Here is an 18133-nt window from a genome sequence, read left to right as displayed (position 1 = left end):
GGAATGTGATACATAGTCTGGATCCGCCACATGTCGCTATCCTTAAGCACCGGCTGATAATCCCTACTCAAAATCCCACTGTCCTGCTGACTCAGCTCTTCCTCAGAGTTGCTACTGGACGAAGATGGACTACCAGCTCCTTCAGAATCTTCCTCACTTCCCCCATGCTTGCCCGAACCACTCGGATCGGCAGCACTCGTCCCTGGGGCAGCTGATGGGAATGCAAAATGTCATATTTACCCCCCTTAATGTTTAGTATTTTATACGTATTTGTTGTCTAAATGTACTCATTATTATTCTATTTTGATTTAGGATGAAAATGGAGGCGTTAATTGCAAAACGAAACTAATTAAGTGAATTCAGATAGTTTCGACGTTGTTTTGTAATCTGGGCATAACTCTCTCATTCGAGCTCCAATTGAGATGATTCAAAATGCTGTGGAACGCTAAGAAATATAGCTACAACTTTCCTGTTTTGAGTTTGGAGATAAACTCATTGAATCAAGTTTGTAATCGAGCTTGAAGTTGATGCATCTGCATTGGACGTCCTGAAGCATTCTACCTTGTCATGCAAATCAATTGGGCAGTTTATTATTGGAAGATTTGAGGACATGTGGCAAACAAGTTACAGCTCAGAATCACCACTTTCCTATTTTATTTTAGGACTTTATCTTATTTTCAATTAATTAGAATCAAATTAGGATTAATGTTATTTTAGGATATTAGAATATTTCCTTTAGGAGATTTAGTGGGATTCAAATAGTTGAACTGGATTTTTGTTAAAGAGATGAGATTAGGGTTTTTCAGGGGGACCACGCCTCTCTCTTCACTGCTCTGCAATTTTCTCTTTTGAGTTTTGATTATGGCCATGAGTGGCTAAAGCTTTTGTAACTTGGTCGTCGGAAACAAAGACCTCGGAATCAACCAACTGTGAGATCTAATCTATTTTATTTTAGTGTTCAATTTTCGTGTTTGAGTATTGAATGTTATTCTGTGCATATCTTCATGATTGATGCATTTAATTACTAGGAGGCCTACTAGTGTATTATTTATTGCAATCTACTGCTAAGTTTGATATCAAATCCGTAATTGTTTGATCCCTCTAACTTGTGAAGCAATTAGGGTTAATAATTTGCTGCGTCAGGAATTAGTAATCTAAGAAGAACATTCAACTAAATTAAATACAACCGCTTGTGTTTGTGTTGTTTAGCTTCACGATTCTCTAATTCTTAAGGCTGCCATTAGATTAAATCTTTAGCGCTTGTCTAGGGTTTTTAATGGTAAGATTAATTAAGATCGCTTGTTTCCTAATTAATACAATTAAGGAGAGATAGAAAAATAGTTCCAACGGTGAATATTCAAGGTATGAATTGATTTAATTTTGCATCAATGATCAGTTGCAAGATTCCGATGGTGGATGTTAATTGAGACCAAGTTTCGTTATATTAATTGATTTTGATTTGAATTTTTTTTTTTTTTTTTTTTTTTGTGTTTTTTTGTTTTTGCTAAGATTGTTTTCTGTTTTACTCAAAACCCCCTAGCCTTGTTCACATCATCGAAAATTCGGCTAGACACTCTTCGTGGGATCAACCCTTGCTTACCCTATTTACAGTTCAATAGTTAGGTTAGGAAGGTTTTTAATCTTGGTTGCCTACAACAGCACACCAACAGCTACATAACGCCAGTCGGTACACCCATCGGAACGTCCCCCTCGAGCATCATCACTATGGTAGGGGCACGTTCGTACTTATTCCCAACATCTGCCCCAGCCCCACTCGAATTACATGATTGTGAATATGACATGTCAACCTATTCGCCCTACCTGACCGACCGAGTCGATCCCATAATCCAAACTCCAAAATCCTTAAGTGTCGAACTACCACACGCCTTACACCACCGACCGAGCAACACCGTAAGAGCCCCTTTTAACCTACCACACATCATTCGACACTGACCAACCTATCCCTGTTAACGCACCTCACCTCAACTTTCACAACCCAAGCTAGAGTCCTGATCGATCCTCACAACCGACCGACCTGGTCCCAAATTCAGCTCTAACTAGCACATGCTCGCCCTAACCGACTGACTCCAATTCAAAGCTCCACTTTTTCTACAGTTTCAGTCACCCTAAACTACTAGCTGCTCCAGGACAATTTGACAGCTATGTACTCACTCGCTCGTCCTGGTCGACCGAGTACCTATTGAGCCTTGTTGTCCCTACAATTGCCCAACCACTCGGTCGGTACGACCGGGTGACTTGCCTCTCCTAACTTGTTCAACTATTTGAAATCTAAGCCTAACTTACCCACTCGACTCAGTCGGGCAAACCGAGACGAGCCGAGCCAGGACCCCCCCAAACTTGTTTTCATCCTCCTTTGTTTTCCAAAACCCCAAAAACTCCAAAGTTGCAGAAATCAGTTATACTTGCCCAAATCACTCACCAATCCTGTGCAAAAACCTAATCAAACCACAACCTCGGCCCACCGGAAACTCAAAATCTGGCCAAAACCCAGTCGAACCATTTCAAACAAAGAAAAAACCCTCCTGTTTGTCCCTTTCAATTCCTCTCCACGCACCAAAAGACTCCCTAAATCAACACCAAACTACTCTAGAGACAAGCCAAAACAATAACGATTCAAAAAATCGGAAAAAGAAGATCCAGAAAAGACGTTTACTGTGAAAAAGCGATCGGAAAAATCCTAAAAACGCAAAAAACCCTTCCCTGCGAAAACGCTGTGAAAACGAGAGAAAAAGAAAAGAAAAATGGCAGATGAAATGAATAGTTACGAGCCAGACATTTTATCAGCAAAAGCTGTCAGGTGACACATGTCACCACACGAATGGACATTGAAAGTCGCAAGTTTTTAATTTTCCCGCCCAAATTTAGAGGGCATCCCAGTTGTACATGTGTCAAAAGATATTCAAGCCAGCTGCACTTAATCCCTGAGGCGTAACCATTCGTTCGGGTTACCCTACCGAGTGGGATCGACATCATCGTACCTAGCCACCCAGCCTTGGTTACCCAGGATCACACCAAACACCTTTGCTAAGCATAAGCTTCACCACTCGGTCATCTCAATCGAATGAGCGACTACGCTGGCTCGGACTCGACCAATCCCAAAAGTGCCATAACCAAGTAGGGACGAATGTAACCCACTCAGTTGGTAGCAACAGCTGAGCACACCTTCAGAGTAAACTCATTCAATCACCCATTCGGCCAGGCGGACCAAGCGAATGGACCTTCAGCAGACCAATCTTCATTTTTGTACTCGGTCGGACACCCCGAGCCAGTACGTGTGCGCTGGACTATTCGCCCATTCGGCCCCAAACACTGATCGATGGAATCCCATTGGATTGATCAAACGCCCTGACTCGGATAAGGGCACCGAGCACGACCATGAGTCGCCCCCATCCGACCAAACAAATGTACCGAAGAACTTACCTAACTACGGGCACAGCCATGCGGCTAATCGGTCTACCACGAAGGCCGACCGAATACTCCTCAGGTGATGCTTACTCTCTAAGTTAAGCACTCCTTAACTCAGAGAGGGGGGGCAAACTGTTAGGGCCAAAAATTGTCCTCGGCCAAATAGGATAACACTTCCGACAAAAAGGAAAACCTAGGCCCAGTCCCGATGCGGCCCGAGCCAGAATTCCCCAGACGAGGCCCATGCGGTACAAAGTACAGTCAGTCCAAACCATCTGGACCCAGGCCTCCCAATCTCAGTACATCTCTTAGGCCCACGGACAAGTTCAGAGCCCACTGTCGCCTATGGATCACACTCCTACTCAAACACTGACAAAGAAGTCCACTACTATCCCAATTCCTCCAAGGTCCGCGTCAGAGTCATACTTGGACTCCCTTTCATGCCAGGATAAAGGGATCAAAAGATATATCCCTGGAGGAAACGAATTGCTACGAGAACTCCCAATCCCAACAGGATTGGGAGACCAGACAGTCACTATTTAAATAGAGGTCAGCCCTCTCACAAGGAGATTACACTACACCTTCAGACCCCGGAGCTCCAGCTTGAGAACTTCACATCACAGCCGTAGTCACAGTCCCCGACTAGACTTCTGGTAACCTCTCTACTCCCTAGCCCTCACTAAATCAGTCTCTTTCAGCCTTGCTGACTTGAGCGTCAGAGTGCCTATGGCAAACACCACCCCAGTGTTTTCCGTCGCTTCACGTTTGTTTCTCTATGTGTGCAGGTACAGCAGATCGCTAGTGGCCTCAACCTCACGAGATTAGACCCTCCTTCCGTACGGGTAGATTTTTACTTCTACAACAGTTCATTCATAAGGAATAACTCTTCCATTCATATGGAGAAATGATTGTTCTTTCATAAAAAAACAATTATTTCTTATAAAGGAACGATCATTCTTTCGGACAATAATTCTTTATGAAAGATTGATCGTTCATCCTTAAGAAGCGAACCGTTCGTGTCTGGTCAAAAATCATTTAGTGCCTTGGATGTGGTGAGAGTTGACGTAAGAGTTACCAACTCAACTGTCATATTAGGATTATAAAAAAAGGTTGTGAGACTAGATTATTGGCTAGTATTACTCTTTTGCTTTAACACCCAATATTTATTTATTTATTTTTGAGTTTTTAACATCCCGCATTTCTAAGGCCACCTAATATTCCAAAAAGATAAAACTTGAAAAAAAAGAAAAAAAGAAACTAACTCAACCGCGGTTTACCTCAAGACGTATGTATCTAACTATAGTCAAGTCAGAAATATACGATACAGATTCACCCTCAGCAACATATCCAACGGCTAGGAATAGCTTTCAGTAAAGAACCAGGGTTAGAGCAAATTTTTGGGGAAAATTGAAAAAAAAAAAAAGGAAGAGAGAGAGAGAGAAGAACACTATCATCCCGTCGCGTATCGATGAATCATAAATCAATCTAGGTTAGTTTTTTTGTAGCAGATGGAATGGACTACGTTGAGTTTCCTCACACTCACTGGATCGTCGTCCCAGGAAGGACCTCGATTAGCTTGGGAACCTCCTCAAGCTCTCGCAAAGGTATGATTTCTTTTTTTTTTTTTTTTTTTTTTGTCTTTTTTTGTTTTTGATCCTCAATTTTGTTTAGATTCTTTTTTTTTTTTTTCCCGAAAAAATATTTTTTCTTCGAATACTTTCACTGAAACGTAAAAATTTGAATCTGTATTCATATCTGAATGATTTGGATGATTTAGTTTAGTTTTTTTTTTATTTTCTAGAGCAAAAGTTTATGTTGGAAAAAGAATCAATTTCCTTTTCTTGTATTTAATGATTCATTTTGATCTTTATTACTGATCTGGTTTGTGTATATTTCCTGTTAGGATATTTGGGTTTTCTTCTTCTTCTTCTTTTAATCTCTATATTCTGTGTATCCATGGTTTCATAGGGGGTTGTTTTGGAAGTGAATTAATTGTGAGAAGGCAATTTGATTACTTTGTGTTTAGTGTAGTATAATGAATGGCTGTGTGTAGGCTCAGTCAGGGATATATTGTGGACAAGATGTTGGAGTGTGACCAGCTATGGACCTTCAGGGTACCCTTAGACCATGCTATCTGTTTGTAAAGGGATTAGCTCAAATGGCTCTCCCCGAAGGCGAAATGAAGGAAAAGATGGGCATTACATATTTGCGCTCGGAGAAAATTTATCTTCTCGCTGTAATTACACTTGATCATTATTATTGAAGAATATTTTTATTATTGATGTACTCTTGCTATAATTCATTCTGTGCTTTCTTTCTGATGGAAGAAATTTTCTGTTAACATATTAGTCATTTTTCCTCCTCTCTTCTTGTCTTGATTCCTTGAATTCTTTATCATTTATGCTATCAAGACATTTTTGAGTCTCTATGATGGGCTGTGCTACTAGTTTTCAGAAAATCATGGCTCTTTAGCTGCATGTCTCTTATTTTTTGGAGTTGGAGAACCATGTTGAGTTGGAAAACACTATTGTCAATAATATGTTCCAATGGCATTTTATATGTCGTGCATCACATACATAATGTCCTTTCTCCCTGCCCATCACAGTGAAGGAAAAGATATTAGCTATATACGGTGATGAACTGCCAATTTAATAGACACCTCTTGTCTGCTTCAAGATCTAGGTGCAGTTTTAGATTTAAATTACTTGCCCTTTACTGATTTATTGATTTCATCTTCCCTTGATGAGTATCTAGAAAATTCTTTCTTTCAAGTTAAAAACTTGTTTATTTTGGCACTTGATTCTTATTGTTTTGGATTTTTCATTCTTCATTTGTTTTGGTCTTTGAGTTTCCCTTATGCTCTCTTATTTGTTCATTTGCAGATAGATACTCAGAAAACTGGGCGAAGGTTAGATTTCCTTAGATTCTACCTAAAGTTATGTTCTTCTCTTGATGGTCTCTGTCCTGAATTATGCATATTTTTGAATACTTTTTTCTTTTTAGTACAGGAACCTTTGGTCAGTTTTGGATTGCTTGGATAGGAAACAGGAGAGACGGTGGCCATAAAAGTTGTGCGTAGTATTAAGAAATACCGTGATCAGCATGACAGAGATTGATGTGCTACAGTTACCGAAGAATGACAAAAGTGGCCGTCGGTGAGTGTACTTTGCTTACCGTTTTCACTTTGTAATTTTTGTCATCGTTTAAGTGGGTTTATTTTTGCAGTTGTGTTCAAATACGGAGCTGGTTTGACTATCGTACCAATTGTATAGTAAGTATTCATTTGATTTTCTATGATACACTTCCCTTAATTTTTATATATGTGAGAATAGCTTGGTGGATTTAAATGGTCTTAACAGGTCTTTGAAATGCTTGGACCAAGCCATACGATTTTCTCGAAAAATAATTATCGCCCCTTTCCTGTTGATCTAGTCCGCGAGATTGGCAACAACTGTTGAGATGTGTAGCATGTATGTTTGCTATTACTTCTTCCCATGGTGACAAGTTTTTTGAAATTGTGTGAACTACGTCACGCTCATTGAACTTAATTGCTGTTTTGTTGTTATCAATTAATCTTCTGTTGCATTTTTATTTATTTATTTTCCTCAGAGGCATTCATCGTTTCTGAGTAAAATATTGATGCGGGATCACAATATTAATGCTATTACTGCTATGCTTGCTCTCATTTTCTTTTATATGCAGTCATGCATGACTTGCGCCTCATCCATACAGACTTGAAACCTGAGAACATACTTTTTGTTTCTCCAGAATACATAAAAATACCTGACTACAAGGTAGGTTGCTTTTGTCATTATGCTCTTATTAGTGTGAAATATAGCAGTGCCCTTTCTGGCTTTGCAATTCAGTTTTTTTTCTTTTGGGGAGTTTTGGCATCTTTCTGTTAATTTCAATGTTTGAGTTTTTAACTTCTTTTTTTTTTGCAGCTTACGTCTCGGTCAATACAGAGGGAACCTATTACAAGAGGTTGCCAAGTCAGGTGCTATTAAGGTTATGATTTGGCAGCACAGCATATGCATCAAGATCACAATTATATTGTCTCTACCAGGCACTACCGTGCACCCGAGGTTATTCTTGGTATGCTTTTGCTTTTTCCCCCATATAATTCTTGACATTACATTTCTGGAATTGAGGTTATTTGATTTCAGGACTTGGATGGAGTTATCCATGTGACATATGGAGTGTTGGTTGTCTTGGTGGAATTGTGCTCGTATGTTAACTCTCAAAAGTATACTGTTGGCGAATGCATAAGATGGTATGAAGGTGATGGAATGTCAATGAAATTCTTTTTCTTATACCAGGGAAAAAATATTTTTTTTATTTGCAGGGAGAAGCTTGTTTCAGACACATGAAAACTTAGAGCACTTGGCCATGTGGAAAGGTTTTAGGCCCATTACCCCAGCACATGTTTAAAAAGAGTTGGGTGTGTGCCCTTTAAGGGTTTCTTATTTTTTATCCATTCTTTTATCTGTTCATCTATTTTTAGAATTGTTTATTGTTTGTTACTGGTTCACAAACATGCTGAGAAGTATGTGAGAAGAGGTAGATTGGACTGCCAGAGGGCACATCTCGGGAAAGCATTAAGCGTGTCCTAATTTACCTCGTCTCCAGTGTGTATAAAACCTTATATATTTTAGCCTTTGGTTTTGGGGCATGTTTAGTGATTTAATTATAGTTATATCATTTATACTCATTTCATTTTTATTACCTCACAATGAAAAAGAATTGTCATTAGTGTGTTTTTATTTGTATTTTTTGTAGAACATAGTAATGCAGCATGTAGATCACTCGCTGGATACCTAATAGATCTCTGGCAAGGGTTCTTAGGTATGATCCTTCCAACAGACTAACAGCTCATGAAGCCCTCAGGCACCCTTTCCTGACAGGAGATTATTACCGGATTTTAAGTAAATTTTGTTTGTCATTTTCTCATCATTCTGGCGCTGCTAATGATTTCTAAAGTGAGATGTGGGTGTGGGTTTATGAAGAATCTGAACTAGTGTCGATCCTTAGTGAAGGCTTATGGGCGCCAGGTCCTGGTCTTCAAGAAATGTTTTGTTGTTCATCTTTTGTAAATAATTGTCAGGATAAGCTTTCTCCTTGTCCAGTTTTTGTGCTATGATAAGTGTTTGTATCGCTTTTCCCATTGTTGGTCAAAAACATCGCATTTGTTTGCCAGGCTTTGTTTTCCTTAGGAAAGAATTCTTTTTTGGTAGATTATGGTGAACACTAGACATTTACTTTATGCCCTTTCATGAGTTATATGCTTAACACATGCTCCAACAATCTGGACCTCAAACAAAAGCGTAAAAGTTTCCATTTCTAAGATTTTAGATAAACATTTTGGAAGGAGCATCCATATAAGTAAAAAGAAATACAACTTGTGCTGAAGGACAAGAAAGACAATAAATTTTTAGTTTATAGGTAAAAATAAGTTAGAACAAGTAAATATTTTCTAATTCCAAAAATGGTTCAAACTACTGGTGCCTTTGACTTATTTTATGACTCTGATAGGAGGACCGTAAGTAACCATAATATGATTTTGACTCTGAGGAGCACAAGGGTGATAAAAGAGTTGTGACGTGGAGTGGATTGATTGCTTGGTCACAACTTCAATTAAGATCCTTGTAAAGGTGAAGCTCGAACATTAGCTCATGCAGGAGGCAAGTAATCCTTTATTTGGTGATTCCCTTTTTCGACTGCTCTATTAATCTATTCTATATCTACTGGGTTTCCGTTGATGATGTTCTTCAACCACCCAATTAGATTCTTGTAGGTAGAACGATTTGGTCTATATGATTATGTTATGCCCAAATATCGGGTTCAATTAACTTACCCTTTCTGGCACTCCATCGTTGTACTTGTACAATGCCACAATAGATCCTTGAAAAAGCATTCCCTAATACAAACCATTCAATTAACTTCCAGGCCAATTCATCTTTCTTTTGCACATGTTAACGGAAACCAGACACCAATCATCAATTTGAATGTTAGTTCATAGGGTTTGATCCTCTAGTTTGCATTTCCTAGTATTGATGCATGGCCTCACTTACTCTAGGATTTGCTGAGCTCATTTATGAAGGCATTGTTGAAAGCACGCAAGGGATGATCCTACTCTAATCTCTATCAATAAAAACACAATGAGCCATCCCAATTTTCCCATTCTTGCAAAAGCAATTAATAATCCCATCATCCCATCTACAAGCTAAATTTAACACGAGAATAGAAGCTGAAGAAAGGCTTTTTTTTTTTTTTTTTTTTTTTTTAAAGATTGTGAATGAAACATGGTGCATCGGAACATCTACTCTCAAAAGACCGATAAATTAATTCTGAATTCATACACGTATGAGTGTAAAACAAGTAAAGAATTGTATTCCAAATAGTATCCTTCTCAACGTTTAGTTTTGCATTTGACGGTCTCTTAAGACTCCACCAGGAGGATCAGTCACCTCAATTGCGCAATGTCCATACAGTCTATACGAGTAGCGCAGGAAGCTTCCCAGATTCGATCGTGCCCGAAACACTCCCTTAACTTGAAATTCAATTTTATTTCTCTCTATTTCTCTCTTAAGCCGTTCGGTTTCATCCGAGGGAAGCCGAACCTGACTCGCTACCATATGAACATTGGCAAGCCTTATCTGACGCCTTTCTGCTCTGAAAGGTTCAATATATTGAGACGCAATCAGGGTGTTTCCATAGTAAAGATCAAGGACTACGTAACTGAAGTCCACCCTTACTTTCCTGTTAGGATTTATGAACTTAGCGAGCACAGTGAGATCAGCATTGAGCAAAACGTCCACGTCTAGATATGCTGCATTTAAGGTGACACTAGACACTTCAAAACTTGGGCTATGTGGGCGAAACACAAGATAGACTATCAAGACAATTAAGCCTCCTAGAATAATGACAAGCCAAAAGATTGCACAAAAGCCTGCAAGAAACCATGTGTGTAGTTTGGTTCGACGAGGTGCTAGACCGAAATAAGAGCGTTGGTGTGCTTGTTGCTCCCGTGGACTTTGTTGGCGCCTGTGCCGTTGATGCTTTGGTGGTTGTGTAGCCTGTGAACCAGTATGTCGGGGTGGAGAGTGTGGTGCAAGTTCCTGCGCCTGTGAATGGGTTGATTGTGTCTTTGGTGCACTACCATCAGTACCCTGTGGTACCAATGCCCCCCATTGACCCAGTGGTTCAGCCTTTGGTAGCGGGATTGCTGGTCGTTGAGTTGGTGGCCAGATCCATGGGGTGGTTGGATGAATTTGGTCGTGACTCTGTGGCGGTGTCATCCCTGATGGTTCGGTTTGTGGGTGTGGCTCTTGATGTTGTGGTGACTCATGCTGTGGTGTTGGTGTTGGTGTTGGTGTTGGCAACTGAGAATGTTGTTGCGAGTAAAAATAAGGGTTGGTTTCAGGGTGGCGACGCATGGTGATAAATTGCCAAATGAAATGTAATGTAAGGGACGATGATTATGAGGAGCGCAAAGGTGATAAAAAGAGGAGATGTGGCAGTGGAGTGGAAAAGAGGATTACTTCGTCACAACTTCAAGTAGGATTCATGTAAGGGCAAAGAATCAAACATTAGCTGAGTAAAGGAGGTAAGTAATCTTAAGTTGCTAATTCCCTTTTTCGACTGCTCTATTATTTATGCTAGTGGAGTTCCATTCATCCTCATTACCCTATAGCCAAATTGTTATCCATTTACGTTACCATAACAAGTCATTTACTAATTACACGTTAAATTCTAGAATTATATATAGTCCCTAAATATGCAGAAGCACGTTAAATTAGAAACTTACAGCTACAGGGTCAAAGGCTCAAAGCCAATACGTGGAAAAAAGGAAATGACATTTGCCAAACCTATTTTCCCGCTAAAATTTATAAATATTATTGATTAAATAAATAAACAGCAGCTTTGAAGAGTATTGTTTTCTTCAATGAAGTTAACAATTTAAACTTACAATAATACTAACTAACAATCAATTTGATTGTTTCTAGTCAACCGGGGATTTAAAAGGACAAAAGACGAGTCCTAGTAGCAGCATCAGCACACAAATACAAGACCCATGATGTGAAACAAGCAAGCAATTTTGCAGAGTGGACTGACAACTCTTGTTAAAAATTCTCTTAAGGCAATGGGAAATTAAGTCCAACTCAAAAGCAATTTCCTGATTCCTCGCATCTAGGGATGAGACACGAGCCGAGTAGCTTGCGAGCTACTCGAGCTCGGCTCGTCGTAAGCTCAAGTTCGACTCGGAACCAGTCGAGCTCAAGCAGCTCGTGAACAGTGGCAAGCCGAGTTTGATCCGATCTGAGCTCAGCTCGTCAAGCTCGCGAGCTTAAACGAGCTTCGGGGGCCAATTTGCAAGATTTCAAAAGTTGTTTTATTTTTAAGTTATCAAAATTACAAACAACATCCATGACCATTCACAGACAAAAACTATAAACCTATTTCAAAGCTCAAACAAAAACTCAAAACCCATTTGGGATTTTTTTCATTCAACCCTAAGTCCTAAGTCCTAACTCTCCGCTTAAACAGTAGCAGATTGACGGTCAAACCGGACTGGACATAAAACTAGTCAAACTAATATGTTTCTTTTTTTTTTCTTTCGGCTTCAAAAATCCAACTTCATCCATCTTCTCTTTCACCTTCATTCATCTTTGATTCCATTCGAGCTTAGAATGTGAAAGAAAAATAATGAAGGAGAAAATCTGAGGAAGCAGAAGAAGAAAGAGAAGAGGAGGTGAGAATAGAGAAGAGAATATGGAAGAAGTAAAGAAGAAAGAGAAGAGGATGGGGAGAAAGAAAAAAAAAAAAGACGAAGGAGAAGATCTGAAGAAGTAAGAAAAGAGAAGAGAATAATGCAGAAAGAGAAGAGGACGGGGAGAAAGAGAGGAAAAAAAAAAAAAAAGATGAGGTGACAGGTGAGAAGAAGAAAGAGAAAATGAGGGGAGAAAGAGAAAATAAAAAAAATGAGGTGGTAGGTGAAAAGAAGAAAGAGAAAATGAGGTGCCAGACTGCCAGGTGATATATATATATATTGCTGACATACAGTAATTTACAACTGTACCGAGCTCAATTAGGCTCGAGCTTATTTGAGCTTGTTTAAGAGAGCTCAAGCTCGAGCTCGAGTGCAACTTCATACTCGCGAGCTCGAGCTCGAACACGAATATTGAAGCTCAACTAAGCTCGGCTCCAGCTCGAGTTCGCTATTGTTCATCACGAGCTGAGCTCGATTACCGAGATACTCGACTCGTATACATCCTTACTCGCATCACGTTCGCTAAATAGTTTACTTGTATCCCCAACTCTCAGGGTTTGGTATCATCTTCCATATTAAAGCACTAAAACAAGGCAGCTAATCAAATTTCAAACAATTTGATGAGACCTTTGATCCATTCCTTTAATCATCAATTTGAATGTTACTTCATTGGGATTTGATCCTCTAGTTTGCATTTCCTAGCATTGATGCATGGCCAGAGTTACTCTAGAAGATTTGCTAAGCTCGTTTATGAAGGCATTGTATGAAACCACGTAAGGGATGATTTCCTTTTCAATCATATTCATATTAATAAAAACTCAATGAGCCATGTTAGAATATTCTATAATTAAGAGATTGATATGATCAATATTGTTAGAATATCTTATAATTAAGAGATTGATATGGTCAATATTCTTAATTATAGGATATTATTTCTTTCATAATTATAGGATATTTTCTGTAATATTCTGTAATTAATTCTTTTATTCTTTCCTTGTAAATGTTCTTGTATCTAGCCTATATATTGTAAAATTACAATGAATGAAATTATCAGAAAATTATTCCACAATTGTGTTTATTGACATGGTATCAGAGCCTTCTTCAATCTCCTCTTCTTTAACCTAGGAATTGAAGCTCGGTCCTATGTTCACAATTGTTGTTTCTTTTCATATCATTCTGCTGTGAAGTTTTTTCTTTTTCTTTTTTTAAATCTTTACTGTTATGGGTGATTTAGAAGAAAGTAGTAATAATTCTCTAAAGAAGAATAAATCTACTACTATATTGGCTGGATTCCATATGCAAGAAATTCCTTCTCTAATCACTCCGGAACGACTTGCTAGTACCAATTATGTAGAGTGGTCTTTCAACACTCAAAATAAGATTCGTGGGAGGAAACGTTGGTGTTTTATTTTGGGTAATAAGGCTGCACCAAAAGATGTTCGTTCGAAGGAATATGAAGCATGGGAAGATGAAAACTACTTGGTCAAATCTTGGCTCCTTGACTCAATAACAAAGGACATCACATCTCTCTTCCTTCCATTAGCTACGGCGAAGGGAATACGGGAGGTTGCCAAACGGACATATTCGGTTGACCAGGATGCATCAAAAGTCTATCAACTATACTGCGAGGTAATTTCTATTTGCCAAAATGAAGGTTCTGTTATTTCTTATTTTGGCAAACTACAAAAAATATGACAAAAACTTGATAATATTGATGACTATACTATGGAGTGTACAAATGATATTGTGAAATATACCACTAAGCTTAATTCCCAACATGTGTATATGTTTTTGGCTGGTCTTGGCCCTCAATTACATGGAGTTTGAGGTCACGTGCTTGCTACCAAACCACTTCCAGATTTACAAGCTGTATTATGCTATGGTTTCTGGGGAAGCTAATCACCAAGATGCTATGCTTGGAGGGAAAATTGGAGAAGGGGTTGTAATGGCCTCTCGAAAAATGCCTACCTCAAACAAGGATTGAAAGTTTACTCACTGTAATGGTACTTGTCATACGGTGGATACATGCTTTTGAATCCATGGATATCCGGATTGGCATCCAAAGGGCAAGAAAGCGTCTCAGATATCTTCTAGTGCTAATGAGGAAGACATTAATCTGAAGGGGAATCTAACCACAATTCCTGGATTTACTGCTAAGTTAGGTATGTCTTTTATTGGAAATAGTGATTGGATAATTGACTCTAGTCCAACGAACCATATGACTTGTGATCGTTATATTCCAAAACTATCATTACCAATGCTAATGGCGTATCATCTTCAGTTATTGGAGTTGGTACAATCCCGTTATCCCCCACCTTCGCTATCAAAGATGTCTTATTTGTGCCATCATTCAATTGTAATATTCTCTCTGTTAATCAATTAACCAAATCTCATAATTGTATTGCTCTATTTTTTCCTACTCATTGTGTTTTTTAGGACATCCATACCAAGGAGAAAATTGGCAGTTGTAGACAAAATGTAACAAAGAAGGACAAACTCACTTGCTAAAGGAAGATTTGATGAATAAGAAAAAGAAGGAAATTTGGTTGCGGCATAAGAGACTAGGACATCCCTGTTTAAGCTATCTTAGGAGATTATTTCCCTCTTTTTTTAGTGGATGTCATTTTTCGGATTTTAGTTGTGAAACTTGTGTAATGACAAAAAGTCATCGTACTATTTTCCATTTAAGTGATAATAAAGCAAATCTGCCTTTTTCATTAATTCATTCGGATGTTTAGGGACTAGCACCAATTTCTACTCTTAATGGGATAAGGTGGTTTGTAATTTTTGTTGATGATTGCACTCGAATGACTTGGGTTTATCAATTGAAGCATAAGAGTGATGCTTACTCGGTTTTTCGCTTGTTTCATCAAATGGTAACTCCTCAGTTTGGTATTCCAATAAAAGTCCTTCATTTTGATAATGGGGGAGAATACTTCAAGCAATAATTGACAGAATTCATGCACTCAGTAGGGATTATTGTCCAAACAACATGTCCTTATTCTCCTAAACAAAATGGTGTTGTAGAGTGGAAAAACAGATAGTTATTAGAAGTTACTCGATCTCTCTTAATTGGAGGTCATGCCCTCTCACTTGTGGGGTGACGCCTTGAATTCAACGTTCTACTTAATAAACCGTACACCATCTAGTGTTCTCAATTTTAGAAGACCATTGGATGATTTCTCTGATCATTGCACTCTTCCATAGGTGGTACTTTTGGCTCCTCAAATTTTTGGATGTGTGGTCTATGTCCATTTGCATCCACATCAATGGACTAAGCTTGAGTCTCATGCAGTGAAGTGTGTTTTTTTGTGGGATATGTGATTAGTCAAAAGGGCTACAAGTGTTATCATCCATCTTCTTAGAGATTTTATGTTTCTATGGAAGTTATTTTTCATGAGAAAGAACTTTTCTATAAGACACCGATGACTGATTTACCGCTTCAGGGGGAGAATCAATATGAAGTGATTAATCATGAAGAACTACATGGATTTTTTCTCAAAGATTTAGATGAAAGAAATAGAACATCTAGAGATGCTATGGAAAATAATTATTTGTTTCGGATCTTTCCCAAACAACCAAAAGAACCAAAAGAAGAAAACCGGGTGATCAAGGAATTTACGGATGAAGACTCTGTCTCTGATTTATTCCAGACAACTGGAAGTGATACCATCGATCGACCTAATGAAGGGGAAAGGTTCCCAGTTGTTGAACAAACGGCTCTAAGCTTCGAAGATGATTCCTCCACGATATTACAATGTCTCCTAACAATCCAATACAACCATTGGATCAATCTTCTCCTAAGACTCATTCAAAGGTACCCACTAATCCTTATTCTACGATCGTTGATGATGTTAATTTTGAATCGTAATTGTCTCAATATTGTCTTCTAGCTCGTTCTAACCATGGTATACCAACCATTAAAAATCCTATAAGTGATCACGTATATTCGGAAAAATTGTCCAAGTCATATGCGTCTTATATGCTATAGTTATCGTCTATCTCTATTCCTAGTAAAATGCAAGAAGCTTTGACAGATGCTAGATGGACCCAAACCATGGCTGAAGAAATGGTAGCACTTGTAAAAAACGCTAATTGGGAACTTGTGCCTTTACCGAAGAGAAAGAAGACCGTGGAGTGTAGATGGGTATTTGCGGTTAAGCATAAGGTAGATGTGACCATTGAAAAGTACAAAACTCGGTTGGTTAAAGCGTATACGCAGTTTTATGGGATTGACTGTCAAGATACTTTTGCACCAGTTGCCAAGCTTAACATAGTTAGAGTGCTCCTATCATTTGTAATTAACCGGGATTGGCCACTTCTTCAATTTGATGTAAAAAAATGCTTTCTTGCATGTAGATCTTACAGAAGAAGTGTATATGGTTCTTCCTCTGGTTATGGAGAAGTACTCTAATGTAACAAAAGTGTGCAAACTCAAGAAGGCATTGTATGGTTTAAAACAATCTCCAAGAGCTTGGTTCGACAGATTCACCAAGTCTATGAAGAACTTCGACTATAAACAAAGCAACTCAAATCACACTTTGTTTTTAAAGCACCAAAAGGGTAGAATTACTGCTTTGATTATCTATATTGATGATATGGTGGTGACAGGTGATGATCAAGATGAAATCGAAAACTTACAATGACACTTGTCCTCAGAATTTGAAATGAAACAGCTTGGTGACCTGAAGTACTTTCTTAGGATTGAGGTAGCCAGATCAAAAAATGGTATTTTTTTTATCTCAACGAAAATACATTCTTGATTTGTTAACTGAAACAGGTATGCTTGGATGTAAGCCTGCGAATACTCCTATTGAACAAAATCATAAGTTGTTTCATTGTTTGGATACAACTTCTACTGATAAGGCAAGATACCATAGACTTATAGGAAAATTGATTTATTTGTCTCACACTAGACCAGATATTATTTATTCAGTATGTGTAGTGAGCCAGCCAATTTATGCATGATCCTCGTAAACTTCACATGGATGTTGTGGAACGTATATTGAGGTATTTGAAGTCTATTCTAGGTAAAGCTTTTCACTAAGCACAATCATCTAAAGGTAGAAGGTTTCATTGGTGTAGATTGTGCTGGTTCAGCTGATAAAAGAAGATCTATTTCAGGATACTTTACTTTTGTAGAGGGAAACCTTGTTACTTGGAAGAGTAAAAAGCAACCGGTAGTAGCAAGGTCAAGTGCAGAAGCTCAGTACAAAGGCATGGCTTTAAGAATGTGTGAGCTACTATGGTTGAGGAACTTGTTAAAAGATTTGGGGATTGACTCTGTAGATGCAATGAAGTTGTATTGTGATAACACTTCAGCTATAGAGATTGCCCACAATCCAGTTCAACACGATTAAACAAAGCATGTAAAAATTGGTAGACACTTCATTAAGGAAAAACTGGAAGCTACTATATTTCTTTTTGTGAAGTCTAAAGATCAATTAGCCGACATTCTTATCAAAATCGTAGCCAACAATGCGTTTGATGACGCTTTAAACAAGTTAGGCATGTGCGATATTCATACTCTAATTTGAGGGGGAGTGTTAGAATATTCCATAATTAAGAGATTAATATGGTCAATATTGTTAGAATATTTTTTAATTAAGAGATTGATACGATCAATATTCTTAATTATAAGATATTATTTCTTTCACAATTATAGGATATTTTTTGTAATATTCTGTAATTAATTCCTTTATTTTTTCCTTGTAAATGTTTTTGTTCCAAGCTCATACTGTATATTGTAAAATTACAATCAATGAAATTATCATAATATTATTCCACAATTGTGTTTATTGACAAGCCATCCCAATTTTCCCATTCTTGCAAAAGCAATTAATAATCCCATCATCTCATCTACAAGCAAAATTTACACGAGAATAGAAGCTGAAGAAAGGTTTGTTTTTTTAAGATTGTGAATGAAACATGGTGCAT

The 18133-nt window shown here is 38.2% G+C and overlaps 1 protein-coding gene and 1 pseudogene across 1 annotated transcript; one reads left to right on the top strand and one right to left on the bottom strand.

Annotated features, from left to right (window-relative positions):
* Positions 1-4939: 4939 nt before the first annotated feature.
* LOC116143442 lies at positions 4940-8404 on the top strand (annotated as a pseudogene).
* A 1438-nt stretch (positions 8405-9842) lies between these two features.
* On the bottom strand, positions 9843-10862 carry LOC116143441 (NDR1/HIN1-like protein 13). Its single transcript, XM_031428910.1, has one exon. It carries the CDS (start codon positions 10860-10862, stop codon positions 9843-9845), a length of 1020 nt encoding a protein of 339 aa, XP_031284770.1.
* Between the last annotated feature and the right edge of the window lie 7271 nt (positions 10863-18133).

Source organism: Pistacia vera, unplaced genomic scaffold (genome assembly GCF_008641045.1).
Source record: "Pistacia vera cultivar Batoury unplaced genomic scaffold, PisVer_v2 Contig430, whole genome shotgun sequence".
NCBI lineage: Eukaryota > Viridiplantae > Streptophyta > Magnoliopsida > Sapindales > Anacardiaceae > Pistacia > Pistacia vera.
This window is presented reverse-complemented; position numbering and strand designations above follow the sequence as displayed.